This window comes from Neolamprologus multifasciatus, chromosome 6 (genome assembly GCF_963576455.1).
Source record: "Neolamprologus multifasciatus chromosome 6, fNeoMul1.2, whole genome shotgun sequence".
In the NCBI taxonomy this organism is placed as follows: domain Eukaryota; kingdom Metazoa; phylum Chordata; class Actinopteri; order Cichliformes; family Cichlidae; genus Neolamprologus; species Neolamprologus multifasciatus.
The window spans coordinates 38,243,799-38,261,114 of NC_140444.1; the positions used below are offsets into that span (position 1 = coordinate 38,243,799).

Sequence of the window (17,316 nt, forward strand, 5' to 3'; positions counted from 1 at the left end):
CACACTGCTAGCGATAGATGCAGCAATTCTGTACTGTACAGGAGAGACGGAGGAGATCGTCTGCAGCGATCAGGACGCAGGACGTAAAAAAGCATGCAAACTTGCACTAAAAAATCTGCGAAACAGCGAGGTGAAAGGTGAACCGCGTTATAGCGAGGGACCGCTGTAATTTTGAAGGTAAGTCACAACATACCCTTCGTAAATACTAATGTATAGAAACCGTTACCAGCAATCATTAATTTTTTGTGTGGCTTTTTTTCACGGTTTGTTAACATGCTGTGTAGGTGTGTACTTGACTAGCTGATATCAACATAACGGGGAAACATCTGGTTTGACTATTGTTCACCTGTAGTTTGAATGCTGAACATTTGCCTGTTTAAATCACAAGACCAGTCACTATACAGAGATGTGCTTCTGAATGTGGACGATGTGTCTTCTGCTGCAGTTCTGCTTGTGTTTAATGATGTAAACAACTGATCAATCTAAACTCTTTAAACGTCAAAATTGATCATTAGATTTTTATGACACAACAGTGGTGAGTGTTCCCACCTTCTCCTCTTTGTAACTTAACGCGATCGTTCCGTTTTCGAGTTTTGGACATCAATTTTGGAGTATATCTTCGCAGTAGCGATTGACCGCAAAGTAAAGCTACCGGAAATGTACAACCCCACATCCGGTCTCAAACCAGGAAGTTAGCATTTTCTCGTGCACAGGGTCAATTCATAGCGCAGCCCAGCTCAGTTTCTAACAATGGCGGCAGCTAGCGGCTAACTAGAGCCGTGAGAACACCGGACTCCCGGCTAATCGTTTTCAAACCCACCGCCGTCTTTCGCTACTCAGGTTAAACATGATATATAAGTCACTTAGATAACTTAAAAATGTTATTGTTTGGCTTTTTTTAGTATTTTATTTGTTCCTGAGTAAATCGGTTTGGCTGAGATTAAAGTTATAGTTTTTACACAGCTGAATAAACATCAAGCAGACAGCTGATTATCAGAAGTGTGAGATGCTCCAGAATTTACTCCGGTGTCCTGTTATATTTTAGATAGAAAGGAGTTTATTAAACTTCACCGAAACAATCTGCAAATTTCATTAAAATGTAATAAACTATCATCTTGTCTTTATTTTTAGTTAGCACAGACCTTAAACACTTAAAGCTGTAAGCTAATGATAGTTATATAAGAGCAGATGCTGCTGGTGCAATAAGCTGTACGTTTTACGTCCAATGGATGATGATCTGATTAGTCGACTAATCGCAAAAATAATCGGTGACTAGTCGACTATCAAAATAATCGTTTCTGGCAGCCCTAGTAGGAATAGAGTTGGTGATGGTTTCATGAACACAGCTGCTGGTTTACGTGTGCGTGCAGGGCGAGAACATTTCTGTGCACACGTTAGTGAATGGGGCCCAGCACGCCCAGTTAGGGTTGTGCTGATGGACGCCGCGTCACAAATCATTGATGGTCAAAGTAAGCAGTGGTAGCTCGCCAGTCTAGACCATTTTAATTTCACTGCTCCTCTAATGCATTCTAGTTTTAATAAGAATAATTATGACTATAACAACACTGCATTATAATGATGATGATGATGATAATAAATTCAATCTGCATTGGTACGGTTTCCTCCTGCCCAGACACACAAAACGTGTGTGTGTGTGTGTGTGTGTGGGGGGTACTGGTCTATCATCATCAAATAAAAGAAAGCAGAGGAATTTTGTATGCGATGTACTTTTTCAGTGCTCCATTGTAGCGTGACTGTGCAGAGACACTTGTTTCACCTGTAGAAGGCTGATGGAGTCATTGGCTGCCACTGAAATGATCCCATAGCTCTAGTAGAGTCTGAGGGCTAGCACTAGCTGCCAGTATGTATTTATTTATTTGATCCCACTGGTGGTTTTTGTCCCAAAGCTATAAACACTGTGCCATGTGCACATTATGTGCTTTGTGGAGGGTGGATAACCTCCCCTGCTACACGGTGGGAATGTTGTCGTCCACTGGTGATGCCAGAGGGGAACAAAAGGACAATGGGAGTATTGAGCAACCTCACCCCCAATTCATTGTTGACATTAACCCCTTAAACCGCCAGGATGTTCCCAACAGGTTCACTTACCTGCTGCACACATAATAGCAAACATTTAGGGGGGTAAGCAGACTCTGAGCCAATGAGGTTACAGACGATTCAGTGATCTTGCAAACACCTCACTCTGGTGTGCACGTGTGTCAGGAAGTGTGAGGGGAAAATAGTGGGCGTGTGTCCTCTGTAGGAGAAACATGAATATGTCAGATTGACGTGCGTGGGAGGGGGGGGTTCATTATGATGGTCAGTCAGCTCTGTGCATCAGATTAGTGAAGAGAAAATAGGCCAACATCTGTCACCCTGACAAAAGCTCATCATCTGGTCTGCCACTCTTTGTTCCTCCTGCTGTATTCTCTGTCATGTTGTCGTGTATGACAGTTAAAATGGAGAAATGGAGATTGTCTTTTTCTTTTCTTTTGGGGGGGGTTCATTGCTTGTCTTTTTATGATCCCAGTGTCTAATAATTAACAAAAGACAAAAAACACCCCACACAAGTTCAGTTTATTGTTTGTTCATTTCTTTCAAACATGTAAACAATATACAGGTACATGTAGGAAAGAAAATAAGAGAGAAAAAAATACTTTACAAAAGTCAATACATTTCAATATTGCTACTGTTCTGATTCATTTACATGTTGAAAGTGAGTGGGAAGAAGTAATCCCACCCCTTTGCCATCAGTTAATATTTAGTCAGCTTCCTTACTGATATAATCTGTAATTAAAATAGTGAACATCTATCAATCGATTGATCCCTGCAGGAACACACCAGGGTGCTGTTCTGATAGATCCAAGAATAGACAAACAGTGGAAGTTAGCAGAACAGCTCCTTTATAAACATTTTCCTTAGAAAACACATCCCTGTACAGCAGAGGTGTCCAGTCCTCCAGAGCTGCTGTTCTGCAGCTTTAAATGCATCCTTGTTCTAACACACCTGAATCAAATTTATGGCTTGTTGCCAGGCCTTTGCCAAACTTACAGGTATGCTGAAGAGTCGGGCTGGGCCATATCATAGCGTTCACGGTAATACCGGTGTAATGTTGGGCAACGATAAGAAAATGAAATATGGCGATAGAATATGGGTAAAACGCGCATGCGCAGTGCCTTTGTTTACATACGCACATGGCGGCGACGCAGAATGAGAAGAGCGAAAGAAATGAAACGATGAACCTGAACTGGTTTGTTAAAATGCTGCAGCTTCACTGATGTGCAACTGGTTTAGCTTTCGTCAGATACACAACAAAGCACTATTTTTGGTAGCGCATGCTAGCGGGCCGTCGTTATTACCGTGTTGTTTGGAAAATACGGCGCACTTAAAATCAATCCATTGATTTGTCTGAAAGTCGACAGAGCCCCTTATAATCCCGTGTGCCTTATGTATGAACTCTGGTTGTGTTTACTGACCTCGAGACGATTTTATGTGCACGGCGCTCGAAAATCTGTCAAATGTTTCAGTACGACTTTGCTAAGCTACGAAGCCGCACCGCTTGATGGATTGTCGGAGCATTACGGCTATCGTAGGCGGAGCCTCGCGGAGTGATACGTACTGTGCTTCAACATAATATTACCGTATTGTGTGTGTATGACCTCTTTTGAAGTGTTGTGGATATTATACATGGTTATGCTGAGGATATGTCGGCCAGTTTCCACTGGAAATGTCTTTTGGTTAAACTGTCAGTGAGGAATTTGCATTTGCACTGTTACATTTTTATATAACTTTAATGCAGATAAAAAACAGCTGCTTGTTGAAGTGAAAATACATTGATGGGTTTTTTGCACTAATAAAGTTGAGGAGTTGTAAAGTATTTTGTCTCGTGTCAATTATATCATCAGTTATATCGTTATCGCAAATTTTCAAATGTATATCGTGATAAATATTTTTGGTCATATCGCCCTGCTCTACCATACGGTTACCATGGTATGTATGATACCATACAGTCCAACCTCTATCCAATCTTCTGCTGGAATAAGGATGATCCCAATTATTCAGGATCACAAGCATCACTGTGTAGTCCTCGAAATCAACCCTGAACATTTCAGATGTTGTCCAATCCAACGAGCCATGAAATCTCCGACACTCGTGCTGCCAAAATCTGGCTTTGGGTTAAAGGTCCTTTTCATAATACCCACTCAGGTAACAGACGCTGTCTTATTCCACTGTGCCAGAGAGTGCAATGATCACAGTTCATATCGTTGTGCTAATTCCACACGGACCTTCATTACTTTGAACACATCAAATATTATTTCAGTATGTATTATCTGCTCCCATCTCCATCTGAAGGATCACACTGCCTCCAATGTTAACCTTTAAAGAGCTCGCTCAGTGATTGGCTTACTTTGAGTCATGTGACACGTGCAGCTTTAAGTCTGTGGGCATGTTGTTTACATATAAATTCAAAATCCTTGGTTATGAGTCTAATGGAGTAAACGTGGTGCTGCAGCTTTGCTACAAAGACTCACGTTTAACGACGCTCTGACAGTTCTGTAATGTGTTTGTTTGGACATCTCCAACGTGAGGCTTGGTCTTGTTTCAGGTGTCCGTGGCTTTCAGAGCGTTTCTCAGTGGCCATCCCCGTCTACAATGGCATCATCTTCCTCTTTGTTTTGGCTAACTTCTGTATGGCCACATTCATGGACCCTGGCATCTTCCCCCGAGGTGAGTGCTGGTTGAATGAATGCCTTTAATGCTGAGTGTCACCAAACAGGTACGTTGTGTCGAACAGGCAGGACTTGGATAAAGTGATGGATTAAAGCTGCAGACGGCAGCAGCACCTCAGCGAGGCGCGCTGCACAGGAAGCGTGCCGCGGCTCAGTCGTTGGGATGTCTTACGTCCTTCTAATTTGATTTTGTCGAAAACAAAATTACATCTAAAATTCAAAAGGGCCGTCTACCCATCATCACCACCAGGGTGTAGCTACAAATGAACCAAACTGAACATAAAAGCCTCATCGTGGTGTGAGGTCTGTTCATACTAGTGCGATGGATACAGTTGAGCTGTGAAGAGTTTAGCAGCAGGCAGTTAGCGTGTTCATTTTAATCTCCTAATGTAAAGTAAGCTTTGACACGGTTTTAGGTTTGTGATTAGTTGTTATCATTTAGATCATTATGGTAAACATTCAACAACAACAGCTAAAAGATAAAATAATGTAATTATTACATAAACATTATGAGTTTTGGATAACGTGTGTTGTTAGTTATACTAAAATAAAGACGGTATAAAAACATTTTAAAACTGGCCTCACAGCTGGCTACAAAAACCGTTCGTGTTGTCCACATCTGCATCCGGGCGCCTCGCCCCATCGTCCACGCTGCTGTGTTCTGCATCTCCACACTGTGTCTCTGCTCTGATCCCCACAGTTCAGAACGGCCGTCCACCCAGTTGTCCGTGCGTTCAGTCACACGCTCTGCTTTTTTATTTAACTTCAGTCCTCTGTGCTTTTAGCTAGCTGTCTCTGGCTCAGAGCAGCCTCTTATCAAAATGTGTGTTCCTAGGCAACCAGTGAATTTACATTATATTTTACATTCATTTCTGTGGGGTCAAAACAACATCACAAACATGTTTTGTTTTTTGTTTCTTTTGATCTGAGTCTGAGGTGAAAAGTCTGACATGAAATATGAGATGATGAGGTTTCAGTTTAGTCACAGGATTGTTAAAACACCACGAGGTCAGAGGGCTTTATCTGAACGGCACTGACACGGAGAGGCGACCTCTGACCCCTTCCACACGACTGGCTTGTTTAAAACTGTAAAAAAACAGCTGCTATGAAAGAGTAAATTGTTTCTACAGACTGAAACCTTCTTTGTAGTCCATCATGTGAACATGGACGCCTACGGTCAAACTCAGGTGGACTGAGCTGCGAGTTTTGGCACTTTCACTGTCTCGCTTTTGACCAATAGATCGTCAGATTTAGGATTGTGTGTGTTCTCTGTGCAGCCGAGGAGGACGAGGACAAAGAAGACGATTTCCGTGCTCCACTGTACAAGACGGTGGAGATCCGAGGGATCCAGGTCAGGATGAAGTGGTGTTCAACCTGCCGCTTCTACAGGCCGCCACGCTGCTCCCACTGTTCTGTCTGCGACAACTGTGTCGAGGTGTGTGAGACTTTTTACATTTAGTCATTTATTCTTCACATGAACAGCCTCTGAATGTTGCACGCTGAGGTAGCCTGCACTGTAAAGCTCACTGGCCACACACAGCCCAGTTTGATCTGAAACGTTGAATCATTGTGTGCGTCTGTGGTTAGTGAACCAAAACACACGTGCTCCGTGATTTTCACACTTTCAAACCCTCGCCCGGCTGGTTTTGGCATGTGGTTATCATCACTGTTATAAATCTTTAGATGTGTTTAGAAGATGTAACTGAAGGAAATGTCTGTTGCTCTGCAGCTGTCCTGTTAGGACGGGTGCAAACGAGTTGGACAGCCTGTAGTCATCCTAGAATAACACAGTACTCCAGCTCAAGAACAACCTGTAACAGGAGTTTACTGCAGTTTTGGACCTGAAAACGTTTCAGTATCTCCTCCTTACTTAAACTCCTTCCACTGAGCACGTGCGTAGCCAAACTGTAGCTGATGCTAAGCCAGTGAAAATGGTCTTGATGGGCCTCTCAGGCTGCATACGTATTTGCTAATGGTTTCCACAGAATGGCTGCCTCGTGTCCATCATCAGGCAAGACAGCAGTGACGCATCTCTATCTGTTCGATGTCTCAGAGACATGACTCTAAACTCAGTGTAAAATCTTAAATGGCCTGATATGTTCACACTGCAGAGGACAAGCTGGAGATGATGATGGCACCTCTCGTGCTGATTGCAGTTTAAAAGCCAGGAAACATTATTTGGGCCCACCGGTGTGTTGTGATGTGCCGACTACCTAAATCCACTGATCGACTCATCTCTGAGTGTCAGCTACATGTTGGCAGAGAGCTGCAGTGAAACATGCAGCCAGCAGCGTTCTACGTTAAGCTCACTGTCTCTTTCTCCAGTTACAGTGACAAACAGGAGAAAATCACTCTGTCCTTAATTCAGTAAAGAACTGGTTGCCAGGCCAAAATCAAATATGGCCGACCTTGGGATTGTGTGCTTCATGTCTGTGAAGGTTCTCAGTCATCCAGCTCATCATAGGTCTGTGGGAGTAACCCACCAGGAGGGATACTCAATTTTCGAGGATGCCAATGTTCACATTCTGGACAGATGGTTTGAAAGAAGAGTGAAAGAAGCATCTATGTCCACTGTGAGCGACCATCTTTGAACAGAGGCGGTGGTTTACGACACCAACTCTCTGCCATCTATAATCCAGTGTTGAGATCCTTCACAGACGCCTTAACGCCCACTCACATCCTGGACCATCTGACCTCAGGAAATCACATGATAAGGTGGGGCCAGGTCTCACAATGAACTCACCTGAAACTCTGGCTGATTGGGACCCACACCCAGTTTCACACCTTAGCTCGTGTGATTAGGTAGAGGATCATCAGGGGGTCCTTTTGTCCCTCTTGGGGGGGAAACTCCCACAGGGTTTAAATCTGGGACTCTCCACCATTTGACCCTCGAACTGAAGAAGCTTCTCGGATGAAGGTGAAACGTCTTCAAGCTACTTAAAGAAGTCCAGACGCTTTTCTTTACAAGCTCCTTGGTAGGGATGAGTATCGTTTAGGTTTTATCCGATACCGCTGCCAAACCGGTACTTTTGAAACGGTGCTTAAAGAAGGGAGAGCACAAACTTTGTGCTTTATTTTTAGCAGTCTCTTTTTTTCTGCAAAAATAAAGCACCGTCCAGCCCCACGCACGGGGCGATCAGCGCTAACTCGCTGAGGGAGATTCACCACACCCGCAGTAGATGTGCTCGGTGTGAGGTCTCGCAGCAAGCTATCAAATACGGTGCATTTCTCGGCTTTTAAAAAAACGCTATGCATCGCCAGGTGTTTCATCAGATTTGAGGTGTTACCTCCTTTGACAGTATCACAGTATCAGCTTAAAGCACTTGTTGCAGCTGCTGAGTTTGCATCTTTTGCTGTGAAGTACAGCCAGACTTTGACCGCTTCGCCTTGGGCGTTTTTAATCTGTAGCTCTGCTCTAAAAGAACGTACGCACCTGGGCCCGCCTACTACGCTTGCAAAGGTAAAATGATTGGCTAGAATTCAAAGTGTGTGACATCTCAGGGGGAAAAAAGCACAGAAAAAAAGCAGCGAAATGTGCGCTGCTTTTCAGTCTGGTTACTACCGTTTATGTCATAAATAATGGCACCGGATGTCGGTACCCATCCCTACTCCTCAGTGCTCTGTGTGAGTGTGTAACCCCAGGAAATGTCATGCTGCCAACAGTCAGTATTTACAGGGTTTCCGTGATAGCACACTGGCCGTCCGTCCCAGGCTCTGTTCTTCACTGCACATTTGTCTAATTTATTTTAATGTTCCAGGTACAAAGGTAATCCACGTTGCTCATCTGCTGCAGTCCAGGTGTTGGATCCGTGTTTGTATCAGCAGGTGACCAAAGACCTCTGATCTCAGGACTAAACAGTTGATATTGTGACCTTCCTCTAAACATGCAGTTGTACAATATTTCTTCTCTTGGGCTCACATGGGAGAGTTGTAATCAGAGTATTCTGTTGAAAGTATGTCACATTCCCAACCTGCAGATGACAGTTCTGTATATCTGTTGAGGACTTAATGAGGTTAGACTGGAAAGGTGGTGCATGGAGACGATGCTTCTTCATGGCTGCCTTCATATTTCCTCTGACAGTATCTTAAATGTACCCCTGACTCCGCAGGACTTCGACCATCACTGTCCGTGGGTGAACAACTGCATCGGCAGGAGAAACTACCGCTACTTCTTTCTCTTCCTGCTGTCTCTGACAGCCCACATCATGGCTGTGTTTGGCTTTGGGCTGCTCTTCATCCTCTACCATCGGCAGAACATTGACCGCCTGCACGCCATTGTCACGTATCCTTTCATGTCCCGTGGATCTGGTACTCTAATCTGGTTTTACATTGCTGAGTTACTGTCAAGTTGTTTAAATGAGGCACTCTTTTTTTTCCCCACTGTGGCGTGGGAAGATTTCACGTAGCTTTCTAAGAAAAGATGGGTCCAACCCCACCCAATCGAATCTTTGAATGAGAATAACGATATAAACGCATGAATCTGCATAAACTGGCCCAGGAAGAGAGTACATCCTGGCTTTGCTCTCCCCACACACACCTGCTGTCATGGTGTCATGTCCATCACTGCTCTCCATAGGCCTTGATCTGTTGAATGTACTGTTTAAGATGCTAAGGTCCTTGACCCCCCACCCGTGCTCTCAGGCTCGCTGTAATGTGTGTCGCAGGCCTGTTCTTCATCCCTGTCGCTGGCCTCACTGGCTTCCACATCGTCCTTGTGGCTCGAGGCCGGACGACCAACGAACAAGTAAGTAGAAGTCAGTGTTCCACACATGTACACCAGGAGTTAGCTCATTCAGCTCAGGTCAGTGTTATTTATATAGTAATAATAATAATATACACTTTATATTAGGTAGAGATCACAGACAGAGAACCCCAAATATCAGACAACCCCACGGTGACAGGGGGAAGGAAAAACGTCATCTTTCCACTGTGCACTGTGGCTCAGGGAAGGATGTTTGTTTTCCTGGCAGAGACGATGGTTATCCTTCAAACGGTCCTCACATCCTACTGAATGCATTAATCTGAAAGTGGATACAGGTTAACAGCCATTTAACCCCGCCCCCTCCCCGCATTGTTATATTCTCCATGTAAGTTTTTGTGACGTGTCTGTCTCCAGGTAACGGGGAAGTTCAGAGGAGGTGTTAACCCTTTCACCAATGGCTGTTGGAAGAATGTCTCTCATGTCCTCTGCAGCTCACAGGCACCCAGGTATCGTTGCACCCGTATCTATCTATCTATCGATCTATCGATCGATCGATCGATAGATATATGTGTCACTACATTGGAAATGTCTTGGACTATTTAATAGTGGGAGGAGTTACTGATGTGAATGCTCTCTGCAGGTATCTGGGCAGGAAAAAGTGTGCACAGAGTGTGAGTCTGCAGCCTCCTTTTCTTCGGCCACAGCTGACAGAGGCCCAGCTGGCTGCAAAGATACTGGACAATGGCATACAGGGAGATCTGCACAGGGTAAGAGGTGCAGGAGGGGTGCTCGTGAAGCTTTACTAAAGTGCCACAAGCTGTGCTGTGCTGGCTGCTTCAGCCTGCCAGTAATAAACAAGTGTTATGCAAGGGAGCTGTGCTCCTCATTCAAATCTGAACTTGATAAGTTTGCATATAGGCAGGTCCAGATGGCAGCGAGAGCTTTAAAAGCTGCTTGAAATTCAACAGGCAGAAATCCTGTAAGGTCACAGCAGTAAAAACACAACCACATCCATCAGGCTGCGTGCTGCAGAGCTACGGATGCAAAAACAGGATCCTATTTATTGAGTTTGGTTTTTATTGTTTGCTACACCTTTTTCTTGGTGTCGTTTGTATTTCATCTTGTTTCTGTTTAGTTTAGTTTTTTTGTTGCTGTATTAAACTGCTAAAGACCTGCAAGTATTGTACTTGTTAGGAAATGGATGGAATAATTTGCTCTAGTCGCAGGTCGATGATTGATTTTGTAATCGTATGTAAACGTATATCAGAGCTGTGGCCATGGCGTGGCCACAGAAACGCTGTCACTGCTGACAGACCTGCGAGACCAGAACATACAGCGAGGGGGTGCTGAGGATGTCTGACAGACGCCCCAGTCAGCAAGATCTTCAACTTACACCTCAGCCTGAGGTGAACCTCAGGGAGGTTGGAGACACTGAGTGGACCATGCTCCACACCTCCGTTGCTTAGGCTACTGAAAGGAATGGCGCCTGCACAATCCTCCTTCTCGTGGCGGCAGTTCCAGAACCAGATGGTGAATACTGGAGGTGAAGTGAGCCGTCGGGCTGAAGGAGGAATCTTATTGGGAGTCCACAGGCAGCTGACAGGTACTGGCAGGCCAAGTGGAGTGTGGTTCTGGTAGTGGCTGAAGCCATTCAACATTGTCACAGACTCTCTTCATAGTTTTTATAGAGTGTCTGAGCATAGTCAGTGTTGGCTGCAAGATTTTATCTTTGCTTTTTGCAGAGGACGAGGTGCTTTTGGCCTCCTTTGACCTCCAGTTTGAGTAGTTTGTTGCTGAGTGTAAAGTGGAGGGAATGACAACAGGAACCTCCAAGACCAAGACCATGGTTCTCAGCCACAACAGACGGGAATGCCCACTCCGGGTCAGGATGAGTTACTGCCCCAAGTGGAGGAGTTCAAGTATCCACGAGTGAGGGGGGAGTGCATGCAAGATTTACAGACAGATTGGGGCGGTGTCCTCAGTGATGGAGATGCTGTACAAATCTGTTGTGGTGAAGCGAGAGATGAGCATGAAAGGGAAGCTGCCAATTTACCACAGCCTCTGTTTAGTGACCGAAAGAACGAGGTTGTGGATCAGTGTCAGCAATTCGTTTCCCTTCAAGGCTACGTCCACACGTACTCGGCGTAAACGGCGTTTTCGGTCACTGAAAACGGAGATTTCTAAAAACGCTGGCCAGGGTGGAGATTTTCTAAAACTCAGTTTTTGCGTTTACGTGTGGACGAGAAAAACGGAGAAACGCAGCGTCAAAGGTGTGCGCCTTTTTTGACGTCACACTGTGCGCCACGTTATTGTTTCGGTGAAATGAATTTCTACAATACTGTTACTGTTAATTGTTCTCTCTGCAGTGTTTAAATGCTTACATATACACACACAGTTACTGTCCCTCCACACATACGACTCGGTTCTGCTTCTATGCCCCAGCTTTGTTTACTGTTTCCCACCGAGGCTTCTAGACTTCTGATTGGCCAACATTTCTGCACGGTTAGGAATATATCGCCACCTGCTGCTTTGGCATGTTCCTAGCAGCGTTTCCTTCATTTCTGCCTTTACGTGTGGACGGGACTATTTTTTAAAATAAAAATACCCGTGTACGTGTGGACGTAGCCCAAGAGTCGCTGCTCCTCTACATGGAAAGGAGGCAGCTGAGGTTATTCGGACTTCTGACTAGGATGCCTCCTAGGTGAGGTATTCCAGGCATGTCCTACTAAGAGGCCTTGCTGTAGAGAACATATCACTTGGCTGGCTTGGAAACATCTCAGTGTCCCCCTGGATGAGCTAGAGGAGGTGGCTGGTGAGGGACTGTTGCCACGTGACCCAAACCCGGATAAGCAGCGGGAGATGGAGAATTTGTTCTTTCACATAGTCTTTGACCTTTGGCTCTGCCTGGAACATTTTCATTTAAGTTGCACATGGACTTTACATAAAGTTTCTTACAGCCTCACACCTACGGATGGGTATTGATAAGATTTTCACGATTCCGATTCCATTTTCGATTCTTTATTGATTCTTTTTAAAAAGGAGAACACTAAGGTCGATTAGCTTAGAACTTTGTTTTATATCTTCTCTTTGAACAAGAGAGAAATGTAGGAGGAACATGGCCTTACAAACCCAACAGTGAGATCTTAAGAGATCCACAGCCTGCGGCTCTTCAATGGGGTGTCACAGGGGAAAAAACTGTAAATGTAAAATAATAAAATAAATATTCTTCTGTAGCAATAACAAAGTGTAACATAAATTATTCTGTAGCAATTACACAAGAATATCCAGTAATGTCCCTGCCTACAATTAAACACATTCACTTACTGAAAATCATCTGCTGTGGCAAACGGCTGCAAGCCTTTGACCACAAACTGAGTCTCTGCTCGGTGACATTCGTCTATCCTGCCTGAAAGGAGACGCTACGGTAGACTGCAGCGAGAGCTGCCAGCATCTGAGCCAGACTCTGTCTCTCATCATGATCACCTAAATGCACAGTAATGGCAGGTTTGTAATAAGGCAGATCGCACTAACATAATCTGCACTGTTGTTGATTATTTACCTGCTGCATTAACGGGAGAGGACGTGCAAACGTTACCGCTGCTGCTGGGTTGAGATTCACGAGTCCGGAATTAAAAACACGACATTCATTTAAGGTCATCACGTGTTTTGTGAGCTTTTGCATATTCGTAGTGTTTCCTCCCTTAAATAAAATATCTACTTTGCGAGTATTGCAAGTTGCCCTGTTGTCATCCGTTCTCGTAAAGCAAAACCAAACTTTTGAGCGTTTGAGCCGCTTAGGCGCCGTGTTTCCTGCCAGGTAAATGACGCTCCGCAACGTGGTGACGTCATTCGGGGCGACTGGAATCGATAAGGGAATCGTTTGTAAACATGGCAAACAATTCCAAGGAATTGAAACAGTGGGAACCGGTTCTCAACAAGAACCGGGTTTCGATACCCATCCCTACTCACACCACCCAGCAAAAGTCCACCTGGGTCTGACTCCAGGCTTCTTTCTACTCTTCTGTTCGGATTTGGTTACAAAATGTCTGTATTTCACCAACAGATGGGTAATTCTGTCACTTTCTATCTCTAATTCTCGCGTTTCTTCTTTCCAGTCAAAGTCCAGTCTGGAAATGATGGAGAGCCAGTCCTGTGACGCTGAGCCACCACCACCTCCTAAACCAGAGCTCCGCTACCCAGGAATTACCAGAGGAAACACAGAGGGTGATTTGTTCTTACTCTACTGCTGCAGTTTGTCTGCTTCCTGTTCAACATATAGTTGCATATGAGGTTTGAGAACCCGAGCTCAAAGGATTTAATGTTTATTCTCATCGGGAGTTAAAATGCTGAATAAGCAAAAATGGCCAACGAGTTTGATCCAAAGATCAAATCCATCAAAGCTCATCAGGCTTTGTGTTGCACACTGATAGAAGGTTCAGTTGAATCCTTGTGAACAGTGTCAGCCGACGTCACAGCATCTCTGTAAATGAACAGAAGGTTAAAAACGAGAGGAGACGGATCCTGAACGCACCTCAGGAAGACCTCACACACCTCTGATCTAAGAATATTGGACGATGTTTCAAAGCAGTGCATGCAGGACACCCCAAGAGCTTTTGCAGAAGGATGGACTCACAAAACCTGAATGACTCTCAGCTGTCAGAAGAAGCTGTGCTAGCATGAGTCATGCACGGTGTCCAAACATAAAACTCATCTGTGAGCGTGTTGGAAACGTTGCATCGCTGCATTCACTCACTTACAGCTCTGCTATGCTAATGGTGCTCAGTGCACATGAAGGAGATGCTGTGCTCATTGTGTTTGTTTCTCTTTCCACCCTCCAGAGTGCAGTCTGCTGAATAAGGCCCCTCCCACTCCCACTATGTACAAATACAGGCCCACGTACAGCCCCGGCAAGAACCACACGGCGCTCACACATGCTTACGCCAACCAGGTAACGCACGCACACGAGTATGTCAGGTTGGACTCGTCCCTGCTTCTGCTTCTTTGATCGTTTTCTAACATCTCCATTTCTGTTTTGGTTTTATTTTGGTTTCTCCTTTTGATTTCCTGTCGGCCATCTTGGTTTGGTTTCTCAGTGGCTTTCTGTTGATCAGTAAGTGATTGTGCTGAAAGCAGTTTCCTCCTCTTATCTTCCTTTTAACTCGGTTTCCTGTCTCCTTCTGTTTGCACTGACGTGGCTGAAATACTGAATGAAACCACTGAAAACAGACTTCCTGTCTCAGCAGCGTTCTCTGAACACAGTGAGATGTGAACGTGAATCAGGACTGGTTCTGCTCAGTATTTGTGCCCACGTCTGGTCCATATCACTCCTCCGTTTGTTTTCTTTGTTAGTTCTTCCTGGTTAGATTCGTGCCTTGCAGCCCTTTTCCATTACCGGGGGTTCCAAGTGATCTGAAAATGTGATGTCAGCAGGCCGCATGCCAACGATTGGCCAGTCAGAGAGAAACTCCCACCATTTTTAAAGCACAGCAGTGGGCAGAGTGTGACACAAAGCCACACACTGAGCCTTGACGTGTTCATGTCGCATACAAATGACATCACAAGGTCTATACCGACCCCCCGCACGTTGGGCGGCAGTCGTAACAGTTTGAGTCACATCGACGTGATCCAAGTAGGTACTAATGGAAAAGGGCTTTGAGTGGCTGTGGTTGTAGCTCTGTACGATTCCTCTTTAGTGTTTAAACATCAGTGTAAATGCAGCGGACACCATCGTTTCACAATCTCAGAGACGATCATGGAAGACTGACTGACATGTTACTGAAACACGCAGAGCGCAGGAAGCTCCAAATACAGGGCACAATCCAGAAAGTGTGATGAACACTGGCATCATAATTAACATTATGATGATGGAGCTGTTGCCAGGTTCATCTTCATCAGGGTTGTACAAAATAACACAGCTTTTTCACTCTATTTGAGCGCTTAGAGCACTCTCAACCTAACATGCACACACACTCTGATGGGGGATACTTGTGAAAGCACAGCCAACCACCGGCCTCCTGCTCAGATGACCCACCCCTGACTAATCACTGTTAGTTAGGCTGTTGTGTCAGGCTGTCTCCACTAGAGTGCAGTATGACTTTAATCTTCACGTGCTCAGCTTCTTCTTGTTTCTCTTTCCTCCCTCCGCCTCCCTTCACCTCCCCTCTTCTCTCTCCTCTTCCCTCTGGCTCCTCCAGTTAAGTCGAGGGGAGAGCGTCGGCAGCGCCAGGGACTCGTCCTCCTCCACCTCTTCCCTCCTCCAGGCCAGCCAGCAGCCCGGTTTCCGCTCGCAGCCCAGCCTGGATCGGAGGGAAACGTCGTCTGAACGAGTGGGAGGGGGAGGAGGAGGGGAGAGGAGGGAGGTGGGGCGAGAGGGGGGAGGAGGAGGGGGCATTCCTGGCTATTCTCTGGGCGGGCGCTCCTACCCCTCCTTCTCTGACCCCACCGTCCTGTCTGGAGTGGCGTCGCGATCTTCCAGCTCCACGCACACCTCGGCGGGCACCGTCCACGTCTCGGAGGCCACCACCACCTCCGCCAGCTTCAAGAGCTTAGCCAATCAGACGCCCCCACCCCACCACCCGTCTCGCAACGGGAGCCTGTCTTACGACAGCTTGCTAGCAGGCGGCGATGAGTTTGACAAAGGAGTGGGCGTGAGCTCGGCGGCCCCCGACGTCTCCGGCGGGAGACCCTGCACGCCAGCGGCGGGTGGTGGCTACAGCTCCCCCTTCCTGTCGTCACAGCAGAGAGAGGCTGAGATGCAGTCCCAGTCCACCCAGTCACCCCACCACCACCACCGTTCCTCTCACCACCACCACCCCTTCCTCCATCACTCCTCATCCTCCACGTCTTCCTCCCCGCCGCCTCCACCAGAGAGGGAGCGCCTGCTGGGCGAGCCCCACCTACCTGCAGCGCCTGCCGGTCAAACCTCCTCTGCCCCACCGCCCCCACACCACCATCACCACCACCACCATCACCACCACCATTCCCACCACCACCATCATCACTCCTCGTCCTCTTCCTCCACCTCTCGTCCTCCACGCTTTGCTGCCCCTCACGCAGGGCCGCACCACGCCTACCCCTATCGCACCCGTTCGACCGACACGCCTCTGGGCTCCTCCTCCACCACGCACCCTCCCCGCTCCCCACACCCCCCACCTCTGGGCAAGTCGCTCTCCTATTCAAGTGCAGCCGCCGCCGAAATGCAGTACCGGCTGGTCCGCAAGGCCTCGGCGTCGGCCGGAGCCAACGCAGCGGGGGTAGGAGGAGGTGGAGGAGGAGGGATGGGAGGCGGAGGAATCCAAGTGCCGAAGTGAGTATGAGTTTGAGCTTTTGTCGGGACGATTGGTTTGACACTGGCCTGCTCGCCTGAAACCTGACTACCTGATTGACTGCTCCTCCTGCTCCTGCTCCTCCTCTTCCCTTCTCTCTTCCTCCTCCTCATCCTGCCAGACTTCCTGTGAGTTTCTCATTCTTCTCCCTTTGCTTCCATCCATCTGTTGTGCGTTGTTTGTTGTCTTGTGCGTTACTGCTGTTTGGTCACCATGATTTGACGTGATGATGATTTTAATCAAACTGAGGAGCTTTTTACTGCTCCTTTCCTCGGTGTAACCACACAGGAAGTGGAATCTGAAGGAGAAACGTTTCCTCCCACAGTCCTGAAGAGTGAGCAGCAGCACAGTGTTGCTGTTAAACTGAGGCTCAGTCTGATTGTTGCATGACGACGTTTTCAGTTTGTCCCGTCTCTCATTCCTGTTCTTTTCCGTCCTGCTCGCTGTGTTGTGTACACGTCCTCCACCCCTGTGTACCAAGGTGTTTCTGTACCTGTACGATTATTAAAGGGAAGTGAAAAGCATGATTCACCGTTCATGAACTACTGACCTCTATAGC

General features: G+C 46.5%; 2 protein-coding genes across 3 annotated transcripts in view; both read left to right on the forward strand.

Moving 5' to 3' along the window:
* The window catches only part of zdhhc5a (zDHHC palmitoyltransferase 5a), a 42,796-nt gene that overhangs the window by 18,678 nt on the left and 6,802 nt on the right, over positions 1-17,316 (forward strand). Inside the window, exons 3-11 of one of the 2 annotated variants that reach the window (XR_014874703.1) lie at positions 4,607-4,728; positions 6,008-6,165; positions 8,840-9,012; positions 9,372-9,474; positions 9,847-9,938; positions 10,073-10,199; positions 13,548-13,656; positions 14,271-14,380; positions 15,627-16,885. Coding sequence is in view for 1 of the 2 variants with exons in the window: in XM_085163860.1 (XP_085019986.1) it covers positions 4,607-4,728; positions 6,008-6,165; positions 8,840-9,012; positions 9,372-9,474; positions 9,847-9,938; positions 10,073-10,199; positions 13,548-13,656; positions 14,271-14,380; positions 15,627-16,738 (2,106 nt within the window). In the remaining variant the exon portion in view is untranslated. The remainder of the gene's footprint in view (positions 1-4,606; positions 4,729-6,007; positions 6,166-8,839; positions 9,013-9,371; positions 9,475-9,846; positions 9,939-10,072; positions 10,200-13,547; positions 13,657-14,270; positions 14,381-15,626; positions 16,886-17,316) is intronic. The other variant, XM_085163860.1, reaches the window with a different exon arrangement.
* Positions 1-17,316, forward strand: part of LOC146517666 (dual specificity testis-specific protein kinase 2-like) — an 84,572-nt gene that overhangs the window by 3,505 nt on the left and 63,751 nt on the right. The gene's annotated exons all lie outside the window — the stretch shown is intronic.